The sequence below is a fragment of the Neospora caninum genome, chromosome IV (genome assembly GCF_000208865.1).
Source record: "Neospora caninum Liverpool complete genome, chromosome IV".
Classification (NCBI taxonomy): Eukaryota; Apicomplexa; class Conoidasida; order Eucoccidiorida; family Sarcocystidae; genus Neospora; species Neospora caninum.
Window position 1 is genome coordinate 131482 of NC_018389.1, and position 17054 is coordinate 148535.

General features: G+C 55.8%; 3 protein-coding genes across 3 annotated transcripts; 2 read left to right on the forward strand and 1 right to left on the reverse strand.

The window, feature by feature from the left end:
- Positions 1-1853: 1853 nt before the first annotated feature.
- Positions 1854-7471, forward strand: NCLIV_009650 (putative queuine tRNA-ribosyltransferase; the record flags this gene model as incomplete). Its single annotated transcript, XM_003880480.1, has 11 exons — positions 1854-2036; positions 2326-2400; positions 2864-3224; positions 3432-3484; positions 4077-4126; positions 4494-4577; positions 5127-5202; positions 5544-5852; positions 6206-6276; positions 6687-6788; positions 7420-7471. The coding sequence occupies 11 exons, from the start codon at positions 1854-1856 to the stop codon at positions 7469-7471; spliced, it is 1416 nt and encodes a 471-aa protein (XP_003880529.1).
- Positions 7472-7791: 320 nt separating this feature from the next.
- Positions 7792-10566, reverse strand: NCLIV_009660 (conserved hypothetical protein; the record flags this gene model as incomplete). Its single annotated transcript, XM_003880481.1, has 2 exons — positions 7792-8540; positions 9000-10566. 2 exons carry the CDS (start codon positions 10564-10566, stop codon positions 7792-7794), a joined length of 2316 nt encoding a protein of 771 aa, XP_003880530.1.
- Positions 10567-14912: 4346 nt separating this feature from the next.
- Positions 14913-15626, forward strand: NCLIV_009670 (cold-shock protein, DNA-binding, related; the record flags this gene model as incomplete). Its single annotated transcript, XM_003880482.1, has 3 exons — positions 14913-14963; positions 15137-15316; positions 15480-15626. 3 exons carry the CDS (start codon positions 14913-14915, stop codon positions 15624-15626), a joined length of 378 nt encoding a protein of 125 aa, XP_003880531.1.
- Positions 15627-17054: the final 1428 nt, after the last annotated feature.

Sequence of the window (17054 nt, forward strand, 5' to 3'; positions counted from 1 at the left end):
GTGTGGCGTGATTGGCGGTATGCAGCCGCGTGAACGCGTCCGCCTGGCGCGGCTTTTTTGCGAGCGCAGGGAATCGGACTTTCTTGACTGTCTGTTCTTTGACGTTCTTGTGTTACGGGACGGGGTTTCAACGATTTATGAGCCTTCGCAACATGCCTTTGCCAAAACTCGACAACTTCGTGCCGGTTAGCGCAACGGCAGACCAGGTGGGGCACCGAGGGCATGCAAAGACACCGGGCAGAAAAAAGCGGAAGCAGTTCCGGCCAGCCGCGCAGAAGGAGGGATCCACTGACCAATCTAGGCGATAAAAGACGTATTGCTACATCGATCCTTAGCAGAATCGACCGTTGCTTGTCCACTGTTTCGGCTGATTCACCGCTTCCGACCAGCAGGCGTCGGGAAGCCGTACGCATGCACCAGCTGCGGCCAGTTTTTAGCTTTCTCCCGATGGCGTGTCTTGCGTGCAGCGGCGCGTGCTCATGATGTCGGCGCGGTGTGTATCGTGACGCTTTCACACGAACATGCTTTTGCGTCACTTTTCTTTCTTCTGTGAATGGGTTCACCGAGCGACGTTGTAGAGTCCTCGTAGATGCAACGCGGACTCTGCCAGGCTCCGTCCGCCGTAGCAGGAGAGCAGCGTCGATGTTCGGTGACCGATCCAGTCGGTCCCGTCCCAGAAACCTGGCCCCACAAGGGAAGGAAACAGCTGTCTTTGTAAGCTTCGAGAATGCGGGACACGAAAGAGTTCGGAGTTTACGCGGCGCATGTGCAGAGTCGTTTCGGTGCTGCGGCCTGCCGTGCATGGACGTCCAGGCCGGCTGAGCGTCGTGTGTATACTTTTTAGGTCTACATTTTTTCGGACACCCCTTCAGAGAGTGTTTCTTCTCCAGTCGGGGAGTAATTTTGGAGCGACCGTCTTTTCAATTCCGTCACCCTCCATTCAGAGCCATGTTTGCCTTTATGGGCGATGTCTAGAGGCCATGCCTTTTGCCCGACTCGACGCCTTCTACACAGAAAAGACGATGGCATCGCTTTTGTCCCGCCCTGCGCTCCCTGCTATAAAGTACGACGGTTTGCCAGCTTGCCAAGGCTGGTGTACGTCTAGCGCGGCACGCACGCGGCAGGGGACGCGGCGTCCTCTTTCGAGGAAACCGCCCCGTCCTCGTTTATCAATTCGTTCTGCACTTGCGATTCTCGTCCTGCTCTCCTTCGGACACATATGGGGCCGTGAATGGGGCAGTGTCGCGCTGGTGTCGACGGAGGGGGGAGCCGCTGGAACCTCGCAGTGCGGCAACGCATTTCCGTGTCTCCCTTTGAACAGGCCGGTGGCCGTACAGGCGGGTTCCCGGCGCTCGCCTTCCATAGCGCGTCGGCGTCGCTGCCTTTTGCAGATCTTCTCTGTGCTTCCAGCTGGATCCTTTTGCAGCGAGAGCTGCACGGAGACGGAACCTGCGTCAAACACGCCTGGCCCGCATCCCGCGCCTTTGCGTGTCTTTGCGCTTCTGCCGAAACCCGTTTTTCGGAAGGCTCGGTCGAGAAGCCGTTCGCGTTCTCTCTGCGCTGGTGGAGAGCCGTCTCTTTGTTCTCGTCGGCGCAAAGAACGCCCGGTCGGCGCCTGCGTTTCGAACCCGAGCTGGAAGCAGCCAAGGCGGGGCGGAATCCTACGGAGCTCTGTCGGGTTTCTTCGCTTCTCGCCGCGTCAGAGTAGCTCGCCGGCGGCGTGGTCGGGCAGAGCGACGCCCCGCCTGCTTCGGCTGAGCCAGCCACGGCACCGGGAAAAGAGCGAAAATCCACTCCAAGGCGCCCTCACAGCCAGTTCGCGATGCCACGGTGTCTATGCACCGAACCTTCAAATGGGGACCCAACCTCCAGACGTGATCCTTCGAGAGCCGGGAAACACGCAGTCGGGATCGCCCCGCGTGGGCGTGATCCGCACCCTCTTTGGCGACGTCGAAACTCCAAATTTCATCCTCTGTGGCACGAAAGCCTCTGTGAAGGGCGTAACCGTGGAAATGCTTCGTGAAGCGAACACACAGGTGCGGTCCGACCCGCGGAAACTGTCATGCTCGCGCGCCCTGACGCAGCGGTCCACCTGCAGCGGCGCTCCACCGTGAGCGACTGTGTCTGGTGGAACTTCCCGGTTGGAACCGCCGCATTCCATGAACAGGAAAAAAAATAGTGCTGTCGCTGGACATGCAAGCGCCGAGTTGCACGACGTATCAACATGTATGAACGTGTATCTCTCCGCGCACCTGAAGCAAAAGACGCCTCGCATACCACACGGTGCATGTTCTTGCGGGCCGATTCTGTCTCCTTGTTTGTCAGATCATTCTTGCGAACACGTACCACTTGCTGGTGTATCCGGGTCCAGAGGTCATCGAGCGCTTGGGTGGACTTCAGGTAATTCGCGCCACGTAGAGCTCCACTGCCGTTTGCATCTCCGGCACTTTCTAAAGTGTCTTCCCTTGTGGCTCCAGCTAGGCGTTGACCTTCGAGAGGTTCACTCGCAGCGACAGGCGCACGCGGGGATGCGTCGCCTCACTGCCTGTCGCGGCGAGGTCGCGCCTTCCCCACTGTCACTCCTGCTCGCGCAAAATTCTGGGGTGGACTCGCGTCTTCTTTCCTGCTTAGCCCTCTCGCGGTACGGCCCTAAGCGCGCGCTTCGCGACGGTGACTCGTTACCCGACATCGTTCAGCGTCGGTCGATCCTCCCGGTCTCCTTGGCGGCACTCCAGGGCGCCGTATGTTCAGACGAGTCCTGAGTCCTCGCTGTTTCCGGTTTCGAACGGGGTTCTGATTACGGAACGCTTTGGGTATTCACCGGAGGTTCGTCTCCCGTGTGTATGTGGTCTCGCCGGTTCAGCACTTCACCGGGTGGCGTGGGCCGATGTTCACAGACAGCGGCGGCTACCAGATTTTTTCGCTTCACCACGGCAGCGTCGCCGATGAGGTGAAGGGGAGGCGCCGCGGCACCGGCAGTCGCGCTCCCTCTTCCTCGAGTGCTGGTGCGCGTGAATCGTCCGAAGGCGGCAGAGACGGGCGCGAATGCATCGAGAGATCGAGGGAACGTCTGGGTGACGCACCTCTCGAGGCGCAAGACACTGGAGAACCCGACTCGCAGTTGCTTCGCCTCGATGAAACAGGCGCCATTTTCCGAAGCTACCACACCGGACAGCGCGTCGAGCTGACTCCCGAGCGAGCCATGGAAGCTCAGACACAACTCGGTGAGCAGAGGAAGGCCTGTGGAAAGAAGGGGTCTCGAAGCGCCGACGCGGGTGGTGCGCCCCGCCTCTGAACAAACGCGGAGGTGCGCTGAATCTGTCGCATGCGCCGTGTGCACGCCGTTGCATGCACGAACGAGCAGGACTGTCCGTGAGTGGAAACGGTCTCCGGCATGCGCTGACTCGCACGTGTGTCTCTGTGACCTGCAGGCGCGGATCTCATCGTTGCACTCGATGAGTGCACACCTTTCCACGCTTCCAAGGTAAGGTCGGGCGGTTCAGCCTGAAGGAGTCGCGTGGCTGTCAGCGCTCTCTCCACAGGCGCTGGCGCTCTCTGGGCCTCAGAGAAACGTTTCATACTTACGAGCTTGAACATGGTCTCGTTTGAACATGGTCTCGTTTGAACGTGGCCTCGTTTGAACGTGGCCTCGTCGAGGAATGCTCCCGTGTCGCGTCGCTCAGAGTTACACTGCTGCTTCAATGCGACGCTCCCACCGGTGGGCCCTCCGGTGCCTGCTCGCCCTCAAGCGCCTCAGGGAAAGGAGGGACGGGCTGCCGGCGCAGTTTCCCGTGTTTCACGAAACGCGTTCCTCGACTCCACAGCCACTGTGTCGGTCTCCACGAACTAGCGGCAGCCGGGCAAGCGTCGCGGACACGCTCACCTCTGGAGATTCGCGGCGAAAGGCAACGCGGTCAACCGAGTCCACCCCGGCCGCCGACGCGCGAGGCCGACCGTGGTGCCATGTCTGCTCGGAGTCTGGGGAGCGCTTGGTCGCCTCAACCGGGCAAGGAGACAACTCGCGCAGTCCGACTAACAAGGCGTTTCCCCAACAAGGTTTATACGGCGTCGTCCAGGGAGGCGTGTACAGGGATTTGCGGCAGGAGAGCGTCAGCTTCGTCAACGAGTGAGACGGCGCACGGATGAGCCCCTGCTTCCTGCGACGCACGCGCGTGATAAAGAGACACACATCCGCAGTTTCATGGCAGGCGACACTGGTCTCGCGTCCACGGGCAGGATGGGCGGCAGCCCTCAGGTCTCTTCGGCGCTTGCCGTCTGTGGTGTTGCTGGGGCTGCCTTATCCTGCGATCTTGTTAGGCGAATGAGAGACTCAATCCCACCGACTCCACGCGCGAACTGGAGAGGGCCCCAGCGGCGCTATTTAGCGATCAGTCTGGCTCTGCCGGGGCAAGAGGCAACGCCAAAAACATACTGCTCCATCAGTCCGGGACTGACGCGTCTTCCCGACTTGTCGTTCCCTCTCTGATGTACAGGCACCCCTTCTTCGGGTCGGCAATAGGTGGAAGCTTAGGTGCTGACAGCGAGCAAATGCATGCAGTCGTTCAAGAAACTGCACGGTAAGCGGCAAACAGGCAGCTCCCTGAGTGAGTCGGAAGGACCGCCCTGACCTCAAAGATCTGTCGCCAGCGCCATCAACTGCAGTAACGTGATATGTGCATGCGGCGAAATGCGGGCGGCGTGGCCTCCAACGGGTGAAGGCAGTCTGGACACGTTGTGCGGGGGAGAGCCGTCTTTTGGAAGGCCACACACGCAGCGTGGTGCCTCCTGCCTTCTTTCCACGGCCTTTTTGGGTTCCATGAGCCTCCGTCCCCCGGCTGCCTTCCCCCTGGCTTCAGGGCGTGATGCGAGGCAAGGGAGCGGACTCTTCAGTGTGCGCTAAAAATCCGCAGGCGTTCCCGTTCGTCGGACTCGAACGCCCCTTTATAGGCTGCTGCGACAGACGTCTCGCCCAATCTATGATTGCCGAAGCTTCGGAATCTCTACGTGTGTTGCAATGTCCAGTTACATCATGTGTGTAGGTGACAGGGCTGCCGCCCCATGTATATCCCCCGAGTGTGTTCAGTCGTGCATCATTTCTGTCAGCCCGTTTTGTTTCTTTGCTCCAGGCAGCTTCGAAAAGATCGGCCCATACATTTGCTGGGAATCGGACGCATGCGCGACATCTTCCACGGGGTCAAGCAGGTACGTGGCATACCAGCCCGGAACCTGGCTGTCGAACATGTCGCACAGAGGACCGGTTCCGCCTGCAGAGACGGTCTGAGCCGCGTCATCAGTCAGTTCCGTCTCGGCCGTTCCTTCGTTCGGAGGTCCACGTTGCTTTCGCAAAACGGATCACTCGTGGGGCTCGGGCAAAAGCAAAACATGAGAGAGACAGGCCTGATCTTCCGCCAACATGCTGCGCGCTTGACATCTATTGTACACGCCAAACAGAGAGAGAGAGAGCGACCCGTTTGTTTCAGCAGCGAAAGACCCAAAGTCGGAGTCTAGATCTCCTTTCTGAACTCTGTTTTTCCTTCCCGTAGGGCATCGACACATTTGATTGCGTTCATCCAACGCGTGCCGGACGCCATGGCAGCGCGCTCGTTCCGCGGGCTTTTTGGGAAGGCGACGGAGCCGTCGGAGTCCCTCCGTCTGCCTGCTGGGACCACGACGACTCGAGCGTGGAAACAAGAGGATCGGCTGAGCGACCAGATCTTCGTGCCGGCTCCGTTCCCGAGTTGGCCAGCTCCATGTCAAGTCCGTCCACTGCCTTCTTGACGGGTCGCCCGAAAAGGAAGAAGGCCTTCCCTGTAGCAGCTCAGACACCCAAGGAGTACGTGGACTTGCGAAATGTAAGTCGCAGCATTGCCGTTCCCGCCACCCACGGCGGCAACTACGCACGGACGGCGCGCGCAAACGTCGCTCTTATCAACGGTTTGCCACAGTGTCCTTGACCGCATTCGGCGACGCTGCCAATTGTGATGTCGCGCAGATGCTGGCATGGAGCCAGAACGTCTCTGTGTCACAGGCAAGCGGTGCATGCATGAAGCGTCCACGCAGACGCGCACGGTTCTATTCGTGCCGGCTTTGTACGGAGGATATGGTAAAACGTCTTTGGACCCGTTTGTATTGGGGCGTGGAGTGAGCGTCGAACGTCTGGGCGACGAGACTTTGACTGCACATTTGCCCCGTTCCGTGTGTGCAGGCAGCGTTCAAGTTCGACGACCGGCCCATTCTGCACGACTGTGGCTGTTACACGTGCAGGACCGCTAGCAGGTTCGTTTTCCAGTTGAATGGAGAGCTAGTGGGCGTCCGGGACTCCGGAAGGCTCTAATCGCCGCAACGGCGTTCAGCGCTGTTTCTCCGGCAGATTCGTTAAATCGATCCTCGGTTTTCTCAAGCAGAATAGCAGCTTAGTGTACGCCGTTGTTTCCTTGTTTCCACAACGCATCTCCGCAACCGCCTATCTAGTACCTCCTTCTAAGGGTTCAACCGGGAGGGAGTAGGCGCGACTCTTTCACACGAAGTCAACGAGCTGGGGCCATGAGCGGAGTCGAAACCACGCCCGAGACCGGGATGTCACCCCATCACACGACGCAAAAAGAACGCAACAATCAGCACAAGCAGCAGTCATCCTAAACATCCTGAATTCCCGGGCTCCTCGCTCCAAAAATGTGTCATCTCAGGGCGTACTTGCACTATCTCTTGAAGGCCGGAGAGCAGCTGGGAGGAGTGCTCGTTACAGTTCACAACATTTACACCATGAACAGACTCATGGGTTGCATCAGGTGAGTGTGTGTATGAGAGCAGAAGCATCCGCAAAGGCAACTAGCGGTACACGCTCATGAACGGAACGGACAGTACGGTAGCGCGCTGAAGTAACTCGTGGATCCCCGCGTGCTGACTGCGTTGAACGCATTCAGCCGTGGTCTGTGCAGCCTCCTCATTTTCGGCGTATATGCCTCCTCGTGTAAGCTGAGCCTGCCACCGTCCACTCAGCGGAGGTCGCGTGGCCTGTATCGGTGCTTGTTCGTAGGCAAGCGATAGTGGAAAACGAGCTCGAGGAAGAAGAAGAAAAGTGGATACATCCGCTGACGCGGAACTGAGGACCTGGCGAAGCAGCGACGCGGCGTCTTTTGGATTTGTTTCAAACATAGATTCGCAGACAGTGAACTGGAACGGTATCGTTAAATTGTTGGTGAAATCAGACAACCTGGCAAGCGACGCATGCCCTTAGACTCAAGTCTGTGTGACCTTGGTCCGTCACATTCACGGGTCCGTGCGCAGTTTCTGCACGGTCACCAGAGAAACTGTTCGTGTGGGGCCAAATCCCCGGATTCCGTGGTATCCGAAAATTGCGGTAGTCCAGCTCAACTTGCAAAGTTTCTGAGTCTAGCCCGGCCGTTGCATGAACTGCAGTCCTGTTCCTCGCGAGAGTTCCCCGGGCGCAACTGCGAACGCCCACACCTAAAAACCCGAGAGAAAAGAAATCCGCTTCTGCCTGCGACTACGGCCTGTGAGGAGAGCCTAGCTGGACCGCGGGCCAGACCCTAAGCGAAAGCAGATCCATATATCAAGCTGTGGTTTAGCCTCTCAATTTCGTTCGTGATCCACGTCTTGGAGTCACGCGCAACCCTTTCTGGCCTAGCCTTTATAGTATTTCCGGTGGCCTAACAAACGACTGTTAGCGGTACTGGGTCTCTGCCAGTATCATGGCGCCCAGCTGTCGCGCCTGAGAGCTTGACGTGTGGCGTTGTGTGTTTTCCTTCACAACCATAGAATAACCGGATCTTACATAACGACTGGCGGGGGCCAAGCAAAGATGTTTCTTAGCTCTTCGACATCGCCTGGCGCATGCACTACGAACGACGGAGTGGAGCGTCTCCACGCATCGCTTCCAACTGAGGCAAGAAGCTCTGAGAAACGCGTCGGCCTTCCCAGCTCCTTTTGTGTGCTATCGCGTGGGAGAGCGTGCCCCGGCAGGTGGGCATTTTCATCGGTTCTGCGAAAGCGGATGCCGGAAACCACCTCGCGTCGATGGGGATGTTCCGCAACAGCCCCCAGTGGCGCTGAAGCTGCTTCCTGATCTGCATCCGAAATACCGGAGCTCCAGTGTGCCTGGTGGATTCGTTTTCCCTTCCCTGGTAGCCCTTCGTGCTGCATGTTGTTCGCCTGCTGCGCGGCTGGCCAAGACGGCCGCTGTGGCAGCTCGGCGCGCCTCCCTGCGGTCTCTCTCCCTGTCCCCTCTTCAGCGCAGTTTTCCTTCTCACATGTCGTTTCCTTACTGTACACGGGTTCGCCAGCGCCCAGCCGCAGGCACAGACTAGTCACATCAGCCCTAGAGCACGCCATCAACTGCATCAGCTGCTTCATGGACACCAGAGTGCCCGGAGCTGCTGCGAGCGAGGCGGCTTTAACCTCCGCAAGGACACCCGCCCGAAGACGATCTGTGCTTGGATACACGGCGCAGCGAAGGAGGAAAGGCACAGGAGCTGTCTCCTGACGCAAGAGGGAACGGCGTGGTTCCACACCAGACGACGCTGAAGCGCACAACGCAACAAAAACCGACCGACTGGCATCCAACATCCACGTATTGGCAGTCTCCTTATCTGTTCCCATAAGGGCACTTCACAAAACGGTGCAAAGTGAAACGATCAACTCGCGCAACGGCTGCGCCTGGCACGGTTATCTATAGTGTGTGTCTGAGCAGCGGTTCCCCAATTGATGCTCGCGTGCCGCACAAAAAAGTGCACTTCCGAAGCCTTGAGAGATTGCCTAGAACAGACGCAGACGCAATTCGACACAACCATCGGGCACTGTGGCTAAGAGTATCGTCAAACGTTTGACCGAAAAACACGGAAGAGCGAGACGGGCACGAAAAAGAGGCACACAAACACGCCTTGGCAACGTTTCCGTTCAACTTGTGCAGGCACGCCATGTAGAATGGACACACAAGGGGAAACCGCTGCTCTAAAGATCGTCTCGCTTTTTCAGCTTGCCTTGGATTGCCATTCTGATCGCCAATGCAGACCAGGGAAGGTGGCTCCACCAGATGCCGAGTGCTCTGGTTATCTCCTGGATCACAAAAATGCTTCGTTCTTGTCCCTTGAACGTCGGTTGCACAGGCACAGCGAGTGTCTGGGACAACAAGAAAAGGGAGACCGCCTCGTCGATTTCCGAACTTTCGACGCCCAGTCCCCGAGCAAATTCCTGTAGCTGCTCTCCGCTTCTTTCCGAGGACTTCTCGGTGATTTTTGCATCGCCAATCCCGCAGTCAGTTCGCGGCCCATGATCCCGTCTTTTCCGCCGCAGCAACAGCCGAAAGCGCCGCGACTCTCGGACAATGATGCCCAGGAGCTGGACCAGGCAGGACGACAGAAGAAAACGGTTGAGACTCGGAGAGAACCCAGAGATTTTGAAAGTCGCTTCAGGAGACACTTCCTGTTCCTGGGCACCGCTACTCGTGGCGAGAAGGTGGTCTCTGCTCCCAAAGGTTTCAGCTGGAGGCGTGCATGCTGGCAGCTGCTCTGCGCGTCCCTCAACTCCGTTCCTGGCGTGCGATTTGTCGCTACCGAATGGAACCCGTGTCTTATCGGCAGCTGGGTGATCATGTTTCACGAGCTCCCGTCCAATCCGATGTGGCGACTCGAATCCCTCGAGCGAGGGCGCCGGCTCAGCTGACCGAGTAGACGCGTATATTCCACCACTCCAGAAATACTCGGCAAAGAGATGGAACCGAGCACACTGAAGGAGGAGAATGAACAAGTCCGCTGTGTTGAGGCGCTGGCGAACCGCGTCCTGTCGGATGGCACGAAGCCGATCGGCGAAGAATGAGTAGGCGATCGCGGCTGAGCTCTGTGGGTTTTTGCTAGCAAGCGAAGAGTTACCGGTCTCTGGGGGGGTGTCGGCCAAGTCGCTGGCTGATGGTAATCCCCCTTCATATGTAGTCCCACCGCTGCCGCGTGCAAACGTCGTGGGGGAGGCATCCGCAATGGTGATGTCTGCTCCTGTCGAGCCGGGCTGTCGCATGCAATCTGTGGAACGGTCGCTCGATATGTGTATCGACTTAACTTGTTCTACAGGTTCTGATACAAGCAGCAGTCGACCGCACCGGCTACACCGTGCATTGCCTGCATCCGTTCTTTCCGTGAACGGAGCGTGTTCTTGGGTCCTGTGACCAGAAAGCGATTCAGATAGAACGGATGGGAGAAGGCGTCGCAGAAGGTAATCACAGCAGGTGAGTAAGGCGTCCCGCGGCCTGGCATCAGATCCCGTAGAGTTGTCAGGCGCTTTCGGGTGATTGCTTGCTCGAGATGTGCTGCTTTCGGCGTTATGACAACGAGAGCTCGACCCACGCGAATGCCCGGTTGACCTGACGAACTGAGACACCAGGCACCGGCCAGCCCCCCTCTCGAAGGGGTGGACCATACGCAAGCGAGTACGCGATTGACATTCGGCGAAACCACAAAAGTCCAGAGAAGGAAAGGCAGGGACAGAGCAACAGAAAGGGCGAGGGTACGCGGATTCAAATCCTTCTCCTGGCGCAGAGCTGCGTCTACCCGACATGGCGACGGCTTTGCGCAGCAAGACACACAGCGTTTGAGAGGGGAGATGTCTTTTACGAAATCGACGAAGAGCTTTGTCTCAATCGTCCCAACAACTCGTCTTACAGCTGGTCACGGTCCGAAGAAACCGAGAAATGTCACACCGGTGTCCCAGATCTTCGGCGATCAGCATGCAAGGCCCAGAAGCCACAAGTCTCGCTGGTGTTGCAACAGGAAAGCCAGCATATTTTTACTGGTCTTTCGCAAAAGATGGAGCTCTGAAGGCTTAGTGGTGCAGTTTACTCGCGAATTTTCCCGCAGAAGAAGCACATGATAGAGGGGACTCAGAAGCAGTCGTGAGGGAGTGCAAAGTTATACATGTAGTAAGGAACAGATCGTACGAAACAAAAATGGCAAGTAACAGGCACGCGCTAGCGCGCATGCACGCGTAAACCGCATACATCGAAGCCACACCGGGTGTCGCGAAAACTGGCCCATTCTCATTGCCTGCGATCGTTTTTCTTAGAGTGCTTCTTTGGACTTTTGATGGTGTCTGTTCAAAAAGGCTGATTTGCATGCCATAGATGAGGAAACGCTGTCGGCAGCCCAGGAGTTCCATGCTTTTGGACAGCGCAGCAGGAAGATCGTGTGACGCACAGCAGCAGTATCGCAATACGCAAATTGCCGTGAGGGGGGGCCGTGGGTGCCGATATCCTTTTCGGTTACAAATGGGGCAAAAAGCGAAACTGCACAGGACCGTCAAGACCAACTGCAGAAGCAACTAGCGTGGAGAAATAGAACGTGATGGTCTCTTTCGCCATCTGTTCCCGTGTACCGATGCACAGCTAGTGCCTTTGCAATTGGAAACACAGAATGCTTTTCCGACGACGGTGTCTCCGCCTTTTGAGAGCCCAACAATTCTGGTACTGAATCTTTGTGCTAACGCGATTCACTTTTGTGACTTTTCTGACATGTGGCTCTGTTTCTCTTTAGTCAGGAGGTACTTCTAGTGAACGGTATTATTCGCAGAACGTGGTTGTAGAGGCGCTCAAAAAAAAAACTCACGTGTGTCATGTAGAGACCGGCTCCTCCACAGTAGTCTTCCCTTTTCCTTGTCATCGGTGTTACTTTTGTATGCTGATTCCGTGCAGCTGCAACGCTGTTAAAGGGACATCATGTGTAGTCGCTTATTCCGGTAGAGGCTACACGAATCAGTGTAGACCCCCGGATCCAAGACACTGACTGCGTCGTCCTGTGTTCTTTTCCAGCGCTGCACACCTTCCGTAACACCGGACTCAAATGTGCTAGAGCCATGCTTTTGTCTACGATGGGACACAAATGTCTTGTGTTTGCATGTGGACTTGAAGAATTTCCAAGCCAGGAAAAGGTACTACACATGGTCGTGACCTGTACAGAGTCCAAAGAAAAAAAAACAACCAAAATGCGAGTGTTGCCGTAAAGCCTGGCTTCACAGCCGCAGTCTCATGATAAGCCCGTCCGAGAGGTACCCCTCTGCCACAGTACCTGCAACAAATCACACGTCCCAAGATTGCATACGTCCTTTCATTCAATGTTGAGAAGGCAGACGCCTCGCCAACTGGGGGCCTCCCGCAAATGGGCATTCGCCTCAGGCTGAATAGTCGAAACCAGACAAAGCGAAACAACAATGGGAGTAGTGCCAAGGCGGCACCCGTTGAAAATGAGAATGGAAAAGATCAAGTTAGGAGAAGTGTCTTTCGTTTTCAGGTGGAGCTGCAGGCCAAAGATCGCGGCGGCGTATGTGAAGAGATCCTTACACTGTCAACCTTTTCAGTATAGTCCAAATTATCTTCACCGTGGCTTTCCACTAGTGGACCAATGAGGCACTCAGCAAGTGCTGCCGTGGCACATGGTAACACGACTGACAGCACAAGCGCTGTCGTCGAATTGACCCCCGTTACCAAGATTCACATCCTTTGCACTATCGGCCTAGTTTCAGCATCACCACTTCAGCAAACGGGCTTCCGTCAGCATGAGAGCGGCAAACTGCTACCGGCGTTAGCCGACCCGCGAGCATGAGCTGTTTGACTTCCTACTCAGCTGTCCTCGCATCAGCTGCAACCAAGTAGTTTTAAAAGACCAGTTAACAGGAGTAATGCACATCAGCCGACACATACTAGTGCGAATCGGTGCATTTATGGATGTTCTCCGGCGACACCCGAGACGCTAAAACTTGTCGAAAAAAGCAGTTGAGCGCGGCCCCAACGGGTGAAGCCCCCCTTCCCCTTGCCGTACTCCCTAGCCTGCAGTGAAGCATCGACGTTCTGCCAGTGCAGGAAGCCGCTGGGTTGGTAAGTTCCCCACCAGTGCACCACCTTCGCTGCGCCGCGGGCCCGTTTCCCCTCAACAAGGCTGATGAAAGTTCCCGCAGTTTCTGCTTGTGCCCACCTCTTGAAATTGCGAAGCGAACACCTGCGCTTCAAAACGGTACCCTGGCAACAACGCAACAGATTGGCCGCAACCATCATCTTGTGCGCCCACGTGTGCTGCTCATGTTTCGTCTGTCCTTGGTCAGTGCTACTGAACACTGTATAGAGTCAAACGCCAGCTGGGCTAACGTCCCCGGCAAGTAGAGGAACGCTGGCGGAAGTGAGGTGACTATGCTCAATTGTGTGCTAGACGTGTCAAGGGAATCCCTGCCGTGGACGCGTCGTCGGTACATTCCCTCGAGCACTACTGCCTAGTCACATCAATTCCGGATGTCCGCGGGTTCGTTGCTTCCCCCTGCAAGAACACGGGCTGATCACCAGAATATCTACCTACTTTCGTGGGGAGTGTCCAGTGATCGGCTGTAGGGTGTATGCCGGCAGTGAGCTCCTGCGTTCGCCGTTGGCCCAGCCATTGCCTTCTTGAAAACGGGTTCTATCGATGAAAATGCAACGAGCAAGCCTTGTTGGACGACTGAGGTGTCTGCTCAGGTGTCTCCTGGCACAACGTCGCCTTTCAAAAGGGGTTATTTTCGGATGCTCCTGTCGGATCATCGCGCTCGGATGAGGCGCGCGCCGTCCCTTAGCGAGCAGGAGTGCCGAGAAGAGGTACTGTTGCACCGCAGCTGTAGTAAATAAGAACAAATGAACGTTCTCTCGATTCGGGGTCTGCTGTGGCCTGAACACATCTTCGTCTCTACCCCCGAACAAAATGCACCACCTGTTCACGGAAAATAGGAGCCTGCGATATGGTTTCTAGCGGTGAGGAGTGAGTCTACCAGTCCCTTTTATTAAAGTTGCATCACGACCCGCAATACAACAGCATCGTGAAAGAATGTAGGAAATACTCATGCAGACGCGTTCCTCTTCCATTCGCATGCCAGCTGCCTCGACACTTCAGAGAAAGTCAAAACACCTGCGTTCAAGCATGAAGTAGCACTCTCTTACACCGGTGTGTTTTGCACGCAGTCGAGTGGGTTAGGGAGGGGAAAGGGGCGGTGAGAGATTCCATAATTGCGGCCACCGCCTGGATGGGAATCGCACATTGGTAACCGCAAGCACGAAATGGAAAGACAAGCCGCACGCGCAGTGGACGGCACACCGTCGTTTACGTCCAGCATGGTTCCAGCAGAAGCATCCACCACCGCGTCCCCCACCTAATATATCGGGTGTTGTACTCTGCAAGCTGGCGCATGGGGGTGGTTCTTTATGCGTTCTCGATTGAGGCGGTCGTAAATGAAATCCACCCCCGCATCGTCCGCGACACTCACTCCTGCGCTCCCACCTCAATATAAACCCCAAAACCCAGAAGAGGTTGCGTGGAACCCACAGACCCGGGAGGTTGGGAAAGTTACTGGCCGGGTGGCCGGCACCCCGTTCCTGTTGCTGTCGAGTGGGCACCCGTTGATGACGGAAGCCGAGTTGTGCTGGTTGTCAGCGTTGAACCCCTCGAGTGTCGACAGACAAGAGCCATTTATTTCCTCTGCTTTCACTTCTTTAGGTGAGGAGACACTCTTGGTTTAGCGTTTAGATAGCGGTGGAAAACGCATAGGGATGACGTAGAGCAATGAGCGTGCAGCTGTCTGGAGAGTGGAGTTGGTTGCTGCGTCCACCGGTTTTCGAAGCTTTCTTGCTGGAAATGGGCAGCATTTTACCGTGAACAATTCGGGTATGCGGTTTGGCCTGTTCTGTACGGTCGAGTTTCGCGTCCGTAGTACCCTGGTCATGAACGGGAGTGAATCGGTTCTTTGTTGCAATGTGCACTGCATAGATCTAATTGTGATACCCTCGTGTGGGGACGAAGCGTCAGGGCTCATCTTTTGCCCCTCTGTGCTGTGCGATTTCAGCTTTTTTTCGTTGACCCACCGTCGTCTCACCACTCGTCCCAGTGCATCACTACAAGATGGAGGAGCAAATTCAGAGAGGCCACTGCAAATGGTTTGACTCGAAGAAGGTAAGCCCGAAACGAGGACGCAGCTTGCCACGGGTCCCCCCTGCGACAGGTCGCCGCGATTTAGCATGCTCAGTTCTCCGTCGTGCTTTTCTGGTGCTGTGCAAACGCGGGTGTGCTCTTGACTGGCGTGACCGTTATCTGTCATCCCGGGCTGCAAAACGCGCTGTTTTCAGGGCTTCGGGTTTATCACCGCCGAAGACGGCACTGACCTCTTCGTCCATCAGACGGAGATCAAGGCTCAAGGCTTCAGAAACCTTGCTGAGGGAGAGAGTGTGGAGTTCCGTGTCCAAGTTGGCCACGATGGAAAGAGAAAGGCTGTTGGCGTGACTGGCCCGAACGGTGGTTTCGTGCAGGTGAGTTCAAATTGAACAAAACGCGTGACTTGCGTCATCGCTGCTGAGGTACTGCTGTGGTGCTTTCGCAGGTGCCACGCGGTGGTTTTTCGTGTGCTGATAATGCTTTCATAACGCAGGGAACGGACGTTTTTTTCGTATGCTGTTCGTATTTGCTGTACAGGGTGAACCACGACGCATGGACGCCGGCCGCGGGGGCTACCGCGGAGACGGCAACCAAGGCCCCAGATACGGTGGCAACGCCGGTGGTTACAATGGGGGATACAACAATGGGTATGGCAACCCCGCCCCTGGCGGCTATGGCTATTAAGAAAGGCGGAGATAATAAGCAAAGTTTAGGAGGTAGTAGTTCTGCCAAGGAAACGATTTAGTACGAAAGACCTTGCTGTTTTGCCTGGATGGGTGACAGGCTTTCGCCGGATTCAATCCGCTTGACTCGGAAGCCTCTGCGAAATGCAGTGGATCGTTCCGTCTGTCGTTCTCGTGGTAGTTGATAAATTAGAGCTTCATTTTTCGACAGGTTCTGAGTATTGCTAGTCGCGAGAGTTCACAGTATCACTATGAGGGAAGGTTGTCATTGGATTACCCAAATGAATGAAATTGAAGAGGTGTGCGTACATCAGGATAATTGCGTTTTATGCGTGAGATATTCGCCTCAGTACGAAATACCAGACAACAGTGTTTTATTATTGTGGTCATTGGTGGGTTCAACAGCGCAACGATTTACAATTGAAAAGGCGTCATTGTTATCGGTTTAGTTCGTTCAAACCGTTATTCTTGATCACTGACTCCTCACCGTTGAAATTAGATCTTTCCTCTGATCCATTCTTTGTAACGGGCTTTCCAAAGAGCTTCGTCAAATTTGCGGAAGTCGTGAGAGGGTGTCCGTCGTTCGGGCAAGTTTCATCTTTCGTTCCACACGTATCGTGGCTTGGTAAAAGATGCTTCTTTCAGACGTGCCGGCGTCTTAATATGTGGATTCTTTTCCGCTTGAACGTATGAGCTTGCTCTGTCCAGTTAAGAAGCTCTTCTCGTCACTTTCTGAGAGCGCACGTGGGAAGCAACCACGTCTCTCCAGGGGACGGGCGGCTCGGCCCCGCCACTGGCTTCGCGAACAAACTTTTGCTTGTAGTGAACGCGCCCACGAGGCTGCCGCTTGTTCCGAACGTAGCTTTTTTGTTCACTGCCCGTAGTTAATTTGTTTTCCGTGGAGCTTCCCCATGAATTGAAATGATCACCCGTTGCCATTCGCCGAATTTCTGAAGAGATTTGTAGCGCTCAGCTTCGGGATCCACTCCACCCTGAGTACGTCAGACTTTCTCTTCTGCAGATATAGATACGACTTATATACTGCTCTAGGCATGACACCACGTCTTGATTTTACGGCTGTCTTTTCTCGGCACGCTTGTAAGCCTTCGTGTGACCAAGTATACAACCTAGCAGCTGCATTCTCATCAGCACGGTGTCCCACTTCCAGCATCTTCATTTTAGTTTTGTTGTAACGACATAGAGGAGAAGCCTACTACTGCAGTGACGCCTTCTAACGTGCTGTCGTCCTAGGTGCCTTCGCGATCAACAAAATGATGCATCCCGGGGTCCTGCTCGGATAGGCGCTAAGGCCTGCCACGATAAGCGCGTTGGGAGATCTAGCTAGTAATGCATCCTCCAGAAGAAGAGAGACGGTTTCCTCTGAGGGTAGGGGCAAACATACTAGAGTTGGCGGCGGGGAGATTGAGGA